General features: G+C 51.1%; 1 protein-coding gene across 1 annotated transcript in view; it reads right to left on the reverse strand.

The window, feature by feature from the left end:
• Positions 1-8,922, reverse strand: part of RNASEH2B (ribonuclease H2 subunit B) — a 33,721-nt gene extending 24,799 nt beyond the window's left edge. Inside the window, exons 1-2 of the mRNA XM_037011556.2 lie at positions 8,736-8,922; positions 436-507 (exon numbers count right to left, since the gene is read on the reverse strand). Of these exons, the coding sequence (XP_036867451.2) occupies positions 436-507; positions 8,736-8,907 (244 nt within the window). The 5' untranslated portion in view covers positions 8,908-8,922. The remainder of the gene's footprint in view (positions 1-435; positions 508-8,735) is intronic.
• Positions 8,923-11,032: the final 2,110 nt, after the last annotated feature.

The raw sequence follows: 11,032 nt of genomic DNA on the forward strand, positions 1-11,032 counted from the left end.
CTCCACCAAAAACAACAACAACAAAAAAACACCCTTTGGCAGGGGAAAAACTACCTCTTGGTCAGAATAAAATAAGAAAAGTGGAGCTAGAAACAAAAACTACACAAAATCTTGGCATGTCAAGTAAAAGGCTTCTTCTCTTCCTCTGCTGATTTTACGTTATGACACAGGCCAAACATAAATGGAGACTAATGTTGGGTGACTGGTCTAAGAAAGCCAAAGAAAATTCATCTGTTCTCAGAGAGAAGTCAAAATGCTACTTTTGTTTGCCAGCATTTCTGATGCACGAACAGTTCTGCGGATGAAAACAAGGGGGAAAGGAACATGTCGGGTGGTGAACCCCCCGGAGGAGCGGTCAGGTCACCAGCGCGTGTCTGCGATGCCGCCGTGCCGCTAAGAGCTCCCAGGGAAGGAGGAGGGGGTAGGGCGGCTTACCCGAACCCGGGTTAGGCAGCTTCGCAAAGAAGAGCCCACTTCTCGTCTTCTTTGAAGCCTCTTGTAAATGTTCTGGGGAGAGATGACGAGTTTGTAAATTAGGGTATTTATTGCTCGCCTTCTTTATTTCACCCTTTTTCTCTGCTTACATGATTTTTCTTTCTAAAACTCGCTAACTCAATTTTCCTGCTTGCAAACTGTGTGACCTTGAGCAAATCATGAATTTCTCTGAAAGCTGCAGTGGAATTTTAGGTAGTTTTAGTTTGTGGGATGTGCTACAGGGCAGGACTATAGTCAGATGGCCTGAGTTATAACAGGGATTCATCTGCCTGCACAGGCCCCGTAGGTCCTCAGTTGTCACCCTGATGAAGGGATGATGAGAACATGAACATGAGATCAGCTAAGCTGTTGAAAGTTCCTAACATGTTTAGACACATAGCAACCGATAGCTGTACTATTTTTTACTGCTATGATTATCCTAAGTAGAACATCCCTAAAATAAATGTTTGTTTGTTTGCTGGGCGTGTATCTTTCTTGCCCCTAAATGTGGCCACCTGACCACGTTCTCGGCCAACCTTCAGCGGGGCATTCGCCTTCCTTCTACTGCTCTGTGCGGTGTCTTTGTTCAGGAAGGACATCAACTCTGTATCTACTGGGCTTTTTTTTGCCGAGTGGAAGACAAAATCTTTGTGCGCTCATGTCAGTATTGTCCGTACGGCTGCTCCTTCTGTGTCCATACCTCTCTTGTTCAAATTGCATGAATCGCCTACATGTTCTCCTCATGTCTTTAGCTCGCACCGCTAACCTATCTGGATGCACCCGGGTGTGAGAAATGAGGAGATCCACCCAAGACATTTTTCCAGGAGTTTTCCAGTTGTGCCAACACCACCTACTGAGTGACCATCATTGCAGCGATTCCTTTATGCCGTGTTCAGACATTTAAAGTGCACCACGGACAGTCTATTTTGTTCCGCCAATCTGTGTCTGTGTTGCACCCTACTTCAGTATTTTAATGACTGCAGCCCTAAAAGGCACTTTAATATCCAGTGAGGGGAGCCCCTCATTATGTTTCCTCTGCAACACTTCACTGCCAAAGTTTGAATCACGCAGGTCAAAGCATGAAGCCCCCCGACAACTGCACTTATACAATCAGAGCTAATTCAGAGACTCTGCAAAAGGCAAGGTGGGTTGATGGAGCTGGAGGGGGAAGGCAGTGCACCCTGGACTTGGTTTCTGCGGCCCCCACGCCCTCCCCACCGCTTCAGAGCTTCATAAACTTAAACAGAGCAAGCAAAACTAGAGACTGGCTTACTCACCAATGGTTAAAATACAACTTTCTTCTTAAAATACCCATGGTATTAAATACATAAAGAAAAAACACCCTGATTTTGAAATTCCCACTTGCAACCAAGTGAAGTAACAGGAACCCAATTTACCCCCTCATCCAAAGCAACCAAAATAAAACCCTAAAATACACAACACAACTATTTACATGACACGGGACATGGAGCACGCAGGATGGGGAGAGGCGGGAAAGAGTTGCACTGAGCCCCATGAACGCCCAGAGCACAGGACGGCGGAGCCTGGAGGAGGCCTGGCGGGCTCCCTGAGCCGAAGGGACAGAGCCCAGAGGTCTGGAGGCACCAGGGCTACAGCTCACAGGTCGGCAAACTGAAAGCAGAGTGCTACCAAGAAAGAAATCTTGTATCTGCCGAGGGAATGGCTTTGTATTCCACGAGCACTGGAGCCCCCCGAGGGCAGGAGCAGCCCCTCTGAACAGAGCCCCCTGTTCACTCGGGGCCGGAGCCAGGCCTGCTCCCAGGTGGCCGGGAAGGCTCATGGTTCAGAGGGCACAGGGCAGGACTCAGGAGGGTCTTCCTCAGAGGGAGGGAGCTGCCAGCCCACCCTAAATGCTGCTCTGATCCCACCACACTCATTTTAAAAGCAAGACCCAAAGGGATGAAACTGCTCCCAAGCACTTTCACTGTGTCCCAGAAGGAAGCTCAAGACTGTTTGTAGGAATACCAAAATATTCGCCAGCCAAAAGGGTGAAATTCACAATGTCTGGCACCTAATCGAATATTACTAGGCATTCAAACAAGCAGAAAAATATGGCCAATAATGAGAAAAATAAGGAATCCAATTACTGCGAGTGGGTTTTGCTATTAGACACAGATGTTAGAACGAGCAGACAAGGGCATTAAAAATGGTATTTCTCATGCACAAAAAGTTAAGTAAAGACATAGAAGACTTTTTTAAAAGACCCAAATTGAGGAAAAACACATGAGATGAAATTAGTGGCAGAAGATTAATGAGCTTGAAGACAGCAGCAGAAATTACCTAAAATAGAAACACAGAGAAAAAAGAATTAAAAATAAACAGAGAGTATCCATGAACTGGGGATGATTCACACATCCTAGTAAAGTGTGCAAAGCTGTGGCTCCTGAAATGAGGCCATAGGACACTGACAGTGTCCTGGGGGAAGTGCGGATGGATGTCCTCAAATTTGATGAAGACCATAAACCCAAGAAGTTCCACGAAGCCAGGGCACAAGAAACAGGAATAAACTCTATACAAGAATCAACAGCTCAAAACTAGGAAAAAAAGAGAAAACCTTAAAAGCAGTCAGAGAAAAACACCTGAAGTATAGAAGATTGAAGATCGAAGCTAAAAATGGCAGTGGATTTCTTGTCAGAAACAATGAGGGCCAGAGGTAATGAAGGAACGAACACCTTTCAAGTATTAAAAGAAAACTTGACGAACCCAAAGAAAATACCTTTGAAATATGAATGTGATAAATATAGACTTTTTCAGACATACAAGGGTTGAAAGGAACAATCACCAGTGGACCCTCAGCTCAAGGAGATGAAGGCAGTCCTGGCAGGCAGACTGGGACACCAGGTGAAGATATGATGGTAACGGGGACTTCACGGTACACAAACGAGGATTTTTTTTTTATTATTTAAATCTCTTTAAAGACCATTGGCTAAACAAAAAGAACGTTTTAGTGCAGGGTTTACAACATGCCTGAATAAAGGGACCGACAGCACGGAGGCCAGGAGGGGAGGATTGAGCGCACACCGCGGTTTTTATGCTGTCCAGGGAGGGTTGTGGATCGCTTGGGGTGGACGTGGTCGATCAACTTGTGGAATAAACCCCAAAGCGGCCGTGAAAAATAAACAAAGAGTGCTGTCACTAATAAGAGAACAAAGGGGCAGGCGCAGACTCATGAAAATGATTCTCAGCCCAAAAGAAGATAGGAAGGCAGTAAAAAAGGTTCCGGACTGGATGAGACCCCAGACCACACACAGGAAGGTGGCCGACTAACCAGGCGCAACAGCACAGGCAGTGACGTGTGTGCCCAACCGGAGGCAGAAACTGTCGGCAGGGTAAAAGTAACTGCATGTTGCACATGGCCGCTGGCCGAGCTGGTTTACAGGACCGGCCAAGCCTTCTGTTCCCTTGACGATCTTCTTCCTCATTGTTTTAACCATATTGAAAATGGGTTATTGAAATCACCCACTCTTACAGTTCAATTGTCCATAACTCCCTTTAATTCTGTCTGTTTTTGGTTCATGTATGTTGAGCTGTCATTGATGTATGTATATTTATAATTGTTGTATCATCCTAACAGACTAACCTTGTCATCATTATAAAATATCCCTCTTTGTGTCCAGGAACAATTTTGTCTTGTTAAAGTCTATTTCATCTGAAGGTGGAGGGCGGAGTGTTTGCAGCAACAGCTGAGTGGAGTGTCGGAACACAAGTGCACTGTGCACCCCACAGCGGGAGTGGGAGGGCCCGGGGCTGGAGCAGCAAGGAGGGGCCATTCGCAGGAGGGCTTCTGGCACAAGCAGGGTCCTGGAGGCCTGGGAAAGCAACAGTCTTTGCCACTTAATTTATTTCATGTGCTGGACAGATTACCTGACTTCTCGGAGTCTTGCAAAATGGTGATGATGAAGTTTGCCTTGATTACTTTCCAAGGTCACAGCGAGGGTCAAATACAATTCCGTACGTCAGTGTACTGCACAGGTGTAAGAGCTAGAGGCCACGGGCCCTCAGGGATGGCGCCTTAAAACTGACATAAGCTGTGGGTCATGGAGGCATAGTTACAGCCCAAATCCAGTCGTGCACACAGTGAACTTCGGCCACACCTGTATGCCTGTCAGAGACCAGTAACTGAGAAACTCAGAACGCTGGGCCGGCCAGGAGACACGTGGCTTGGGCTCCCGGCCCCGTCTCGCAGGCTGAGCCCCTGCAGTGGCTGGCTTTCAAGCCGTCCATTCTCGTCCTCTGCTTCCGGAAAAGCACTCCCTCCCCACAAGTCCCCCACCAGCCTTCCCCACTTGCTGCAGCTAACTGGCACTGGGGATACATGTGATCACAGGGGGGCCAGTCAGCAGGCTGTCCTGTTAAAGGTGAGAACTAGGCGGCGGGCGGTGTCTGCCAGCAGACACAGGAGGTTTGAGGGGGACACCGTGCAGCCCGTTTTCCACAGTTGGGAGGAAGTTTGTTTGAGACGCAGGAACCCTGGGCCTCCCAGTGCTGCAAGAGCCCAGCTCCACGTGTCCTTGCACGCGCTGCCCCCCACCCCTGCCCCTGCCCGACTGCTGGCTCCTGCTAGGAGTATGGGTGCCACTAGGGAACCCCCGGAGGGGTGGAAGTCAGATTGGTAACACACAGTTAGGATGCACTGACCCCACATTAAAGAAACAGTAATTTCCACACTAAGGCAGACTCGTGGTCCATTCAAACTGGCCTCCTGCAGGAGAATAAACAACAAACCTTCCAAGAAGCTGAGCTTAATTATTCAGAGGTTGTCTAAGATCAGCGCCTAGAAGGCTGGGTTCCCTATCGCTGGCTAAGTGCCACTTTCTCCCACGTGAACAAACCCATCAGTGCGGAAGGAGGCTTTGGACCCACAGGGGCTATTTCCAAACATAAACATGCACTCCAGGCAGTGTTGACAAAAGACAAAACCTGCTCACGTATTCTTCTGAGACTAACCATGTGCCCTTAGGTAAAGGAGGAAAAAGATACACACACACACGCGCGCGCACACACACACACACACACACACACACACACACACACACACACATATACTGTTTTTCAGGGTCATTGAAAAGTAATTGAGGTAATTTAGTTCTTCCTTTGCCCCATACTTTAAACTTTTACCTTTTTTCCAAACAAAGAGGTGTTTCTTGTGGGCTTATTACAAAGCTACAAGACTCCAGTCAGAAACAATATTACTATACATTTTCTCCATCATTGAATAAGATAATCAGTTTTTCCTTTTAAATCTGATTTTTTGATCCTTTAATTAGAACACAGTTCTGCAGCTTGCATTCATAAATGCTGTCAATGCCATTTTTGCATTCCATTTGGAGAGACAAATCTGGCACTGTTTGCGATAATTACAGCACCTCATATAAAAGCTTTATTGTTCTCTTGGGAAAGTCTAAATGTCTAAGGTATAAGAAGGCTTGGCATTCTTATCTCCCAAAAAGCACCCTGCCCACAAAACCTGGCATTACTAAGGCTGGCAATGGGGAAAATAACAAATACAACTCTTCCTAAAATACCTTTAACACATCTTTTCATGAAATAAAGGGAATAGATTTATTGTCAAACTTTATAGTGGAAGATGTGATCTTAAGTCCAGTTTGAAATGAGGGCTTTTTAACCAGAGGTCTGACTGAGGGATGTTTTCAGCCCGAGGGCCCAAATGAGCTCCGGTGGTCTGGGGATCATTCCTGTCCTCCCTTTTCTTCCTCAAACAACATCAGGGTTTCCCAAGGTTCTAGGCTCCGCGGAGATGGCTGAGCAACGGGATCCGTCATGGCAGCGACGGCCCTGTTCCCAGCCGGCCTGCACACCAGTAGAGCCGACAAGCACACAACACTTGGACTAGAGAAAAATATGAAAAATAAGACTTAAACATTTACTGTCAGGGCATCAAAGAGAGACAGAAATGTCTACCATATTCCAAAAAATAGAGTTGTTAATAGTCTCTTACAGTAACTGAAACTGCGAACAGGCTAGTACTCTAGGCCACCTCGGGGAGACACTTCAGACGGTCCCGCACTACAAGAGCTTGTGCCTCCGAATCACGAGGCTGACTGACAGCCTGAAAACCTGGTCCTCGAGTGGGACCACTGCCCGGTCCCCCTTCCCAGTTCCAGCTTTCGTTTTCCGAGATATTTGAAAATGAGAGGCAACGAGACCTGAAATAGTCCATCTGAATATATCCTTCAGGATGGTACACAATGCAGGCCACTCGGTAGGTAACTCGAATTAAACTCTGGAAGCCAGTGTCCCGGAGGGCTGGTAGCTTTGCGTCCACTTCGCGGACACATGTGTGAAGGCCTGTGGGTGAATGTGCTCACTTTTTGGTGCCCAGAGCAAACTCTTCAGGTTCCAGGGCCTTTCTCACACTGAGGACACACTGCCTCTACCTTAGAAAACACCTCAGAAAAACCCTACGCAATACTTGCCTGCTGTATCGAGGGCCCAGCTTCACCAGCTCTGGTGCCACCCAGACAGGCAGGTCTCCTCCTAAGTGCATGGCTTACTGAGGCCAATTTCCCACCTGCTGGACACACACACACCTGCGAGGACTGGCCTTGGACCCTGTGCTGATGGGGGCTCCCCAGCCCACCAGACGGCACAACCTGTGGAGGGCTGTTGCTGCCTCCCACTCGCCTCCTGGGGGTTTGTCCCACTGCAGTGGTTCTGAGTGGGGTCCCTGGACCGGCGGCACCACCGGGAATGTGCTGGAGACGCACATTCCCAGGCCCCATCCACCCCTATTGAATCGGAAACTCTGGGGCAGGGGCCCAGCTCTCCAGGGGACGGAGGCCCTTCAGTGTGAGCAGCCCCGTATACGCGACAACTATCAAACCCCAGTGTTTGTGCACTGCACACCTGCAGATGGCACTAAAGGCCCGAGAGAGGAATTACAGGGGTGGGAAGCTCCGCCTGCCTTAGGAACCAGCAGGCCTGCCTGCCCACAGCTGCAGTCCTAACAGGGGCTCAGCCTCCGGACCAGGTCAAAGGTCACAAGACATCGCAGCTTTGAAAGGGGCCGGACTGAAGTTCCCACAGCCCAGGAGGAGCCACATTACCCACACTTTTCAGGGATGCAATCAATATTTCACTCTGGTAAAGGTTTCTGTGTTTAATACGATGAGGATACACATTTAAGAATCAAAATGTCAATACTGATCAAACAGAATAAAATAAGACACCAAAATTATCCCCAGCTGAGTATCTGAAAAATGATAATACACTAGGTTCTGAAAGAATGATTAGAGTTCCTGCCCTTAAAATCTCACTGAATGTGACAAAAGCCAGAAGAGGGTTTATTTAGGGTAAAGCATGTTATACAGATAGTCCTTCGACGGCTCTGGCAAAGCTCTGAACTTTGCATTAACTGTCTCACTACACACACATCTCCAGTGAGGATGCGTTTCCATGGGGACGCCCACACAATGCTGCTGGGAGTGCAAATCGGGACAACCAGCTTTGAAAACAGCTGAGCAGCATCTACGGCTGAGCACATGAGGGCCTAGGACCGGCCATCCGCTCCTGGGGGTCCACTGGGACCGGCCGTCCGCTCCTGGGGGTCCACCCCAGAGAAACAAGTACCTCTGCCCACCCAGGGCCTTGGAGAGAATGTTCTTAGAAGTGTAATTCACAAATGACAACCTGGAAACAATCCAAACGTCCCCGCACAGCAGAGGAGGTAAACGCCGTGGATATGCACACAATAAACACACAGCAATGAAAACACACACCGACCAACAAGCCAAACCACCGCTACGCACAGATCGGACGGGTCTGGAGGGATGGGGAGCGAAGCAGCCGAGGAACAGGGTGTGTGTTCCTCGCTGCGCGCGCGGCGCACCTGACAAGGGGCCAAAGTCAGCCGCGCACAGTGTTCTCAGCGGGCTGTCCTGGAACGACTTCCGACGTCCGCCCCAAAAACCAGATGACCGAGCAACTACCCCGCCGTCAGTATTACTTTCTGCGGAAATAGTGCGTTGACTGAGCTGGGTCTCAGAATCAAAGAGGGCAAACAACGGATTTTCCTTACTGCCGACGCCACGCTACCGGCCTGGGGCTCGTCCTCCAGGCGGGCCGGACCTTTACGACCCGCACTCCGCGGCCCCGGCTCCCGCCCATGGGCCCGGAGGCCCCGCCCCGCCGCCCCCCGCGTCTCCCCCGGCCCGTCCGCGGCAGCGGCCCCTGGGCCTCCGGCTGCCGGCTCGGACGCGGGGCCGGGCGGGCGCGCTTACCTGGGAGCAGGAGCACGTGCTGCGCGGCTCCAACAGCGGGCCCGCCGCCCTGTCCGCCCTGTCTGCCCCCGCCGCCCGCCATGCGGCTGCCGCTCCGGAGCCGCGCGCAGCCTCGCCCGGGCGGGGGCGGGGCCGTCCCGGGAGCGCAACGCGGGCCGCGGGGCGGGGACATGCGGGGGCGCGCGGGGCGGGGCGCACGGGGGCGCGCGAGGGTGGGGAAGATCGGGGGCGCGCGGGGCGGGGCGCACGGGGGCGCGCGAGGGTGGGGGAGATCGGGGGCGCGCGAGGCGGGGGCGCGCGGGGCCCGGCGGCAGCCTGCGCCGCGAGCTTCCCGTGGCTCCCGGAGCCCGCCCGCAGCTCGGGCTGCGCGTTTAGGTTTCGCGCTGGGCCGAGGCGACCGCGGGCTGGCGCGCCGCCCCCCGGCAGGAGCAGGGCCGCGGCCCGTGCTCCCCCCACCGTCTCCCCGGGGGCGCGGGGTCCCCGGGACGCAGCGCCGCCCCCCTCAGTCCGCGGCCCCCGGGCCCCGCGCGCCCTCCGCGCTGGTCGGAACGTGGCGCCTGCGGCCCCGCGCGGCCCTGGTGCCCACGGAGCCTGACGCCCAAAGTATTGACTTGCTGATTTTGAAGATTCTTTGTGACGAGTTAGAAATTAAGACATTGAAAAAGCGATCTTTAAAAAGTGAGGGTCATGAAATTTGTGATTTAAACTTTTAAAAATAAACCTTTGAAAAATTGATGTTGGTATAACTTTTTGAAAAGATAATATCTCATACTTCACAGAGTGCGCGTCCGCCTGTGCCAGGCCCTCCCCAGGGCGGCGCGTGGGCAAGGCCCGCGGCTTCTCTTTTTGCACAATTGCACGAATAATATGCATGACTCTTAAGGCACCCCTTTTCTTGTTTGATTTGAACCCAGTTAAATTCGGCAGCCGCGCACCTCTCTCAGCCCTCTGGACGATTTTTACCTTCATTCCTGTTCCCGTGAGGGGAGACAGGCCGCTGAAGCTGACTGCAGGGCCTGCCTGGAGGAGAGGAATCCCTTCTGGCCCAGGAGGGGCGCCCAGATGCCAACCCTGGGACACTGCTCGGATCTCTTCCCGCCCCCAAGATCGGGTTCCGGGGTGCAGGCGGATCCCCAGCCCCCCGCGGTCCCCACTTACAGCTGCAAGAGAAGCTTACCACAGTTCCCTTCCTGTTTTCATTTTTCTTTGATCCTTTCCGGCTGTATAAATATGTATTTTTATGTGGTTGTTTGTACAGTGTAAAGACAGTTTTGTCACTTTTCTTCCTTAACATTGTCACCAACACGTTACCTATGGCATCCAGAACTACTGTCGTTAATGCAGGCGTGTTATATTCCACGCTGCTGATGCCCCATCCCCTAGTGTGCAGTATTTAGGTTACAGCAAACTTACAAATAATGCTCCATGTACACGCATATGGACTATGCAGCAGCAGCACACTATGAACTAGATGTACACAGAGCAACAGGACTGCCTCCTACCAAGAAAAAAAAAAGACTTAGGAAGAGATTTATAAAAGAATGTGTCAGGTAAATTAAAAACACACATGGAACAACATTATGTATTTTGCAAGGATATGCATGTTTAAGGCCATGTATCAAACAGATAAATGAGTGTCTTTCGAATGGAGGGGAAGGGGATCGGGATGGATGAGGAGTGAGGGGGCGAGAAAAATCAGATGGCAAGGGATGGCCAAGCGTCACTATGACCTATGAAAAGTATAATGAACTCTCTGACCTTCAGGTCCACAGACAAAAACGGTTTTTTTTAACTGTGCTGCAGTGAACATCTCTAAACAATTTCCTTTATCCACTTAAAAAAATTTTTTAAGTACTTTCTTGGAAGGGGGACCAGCGGTGGTACAGGCTGGCCCCAGGCTCCAGGTCCCTATTGTCCTTAGGGTGAAGTCCAAGGTACTAAGCTTTGAACACCTGGCCCTTTGAGATGAGATGTGTTCCTCACTTAGCCCTCCGGCCAGAGTTCCTCCACCTCCCTCCCTCCCCACCCTGTGCACACTCTGGCCACAGGAACTGCCTTTGTCACGTCCAGCCCTTGACACTGTTTCCACGCTGGGGCCTCCTGGCCCCCAACTAGCCCTGGGCTTCCACCTTCTCTCACATCCATGGCCTTCGCCTGGACAACTTTTTCTCATCCTCCAGGTCCTATTTAAACAATGCCTGCCTCCCAACACCCTCCCTGGGAATGAATGAGATGCCTCCAGTCCTCCCAGTACCACGCTGGGTGGTGGGGCCGGTTCTCAGTCAGTTCCTTGAGGA

Source organism: Manis javanica, chromosome 1, assembly GCF_040802235.1.
Source record: "Manis javanica isolate MJ-LG chromosome 1, MJ_LKY, whole genome shotgun sequence".
NCBI classification, from domain to species: domain Eukaryota; kingdom Metazoa; phylum Chordata; class Mammalia; order Pholidota; family Manidae; genus Manis; species Manis javanica.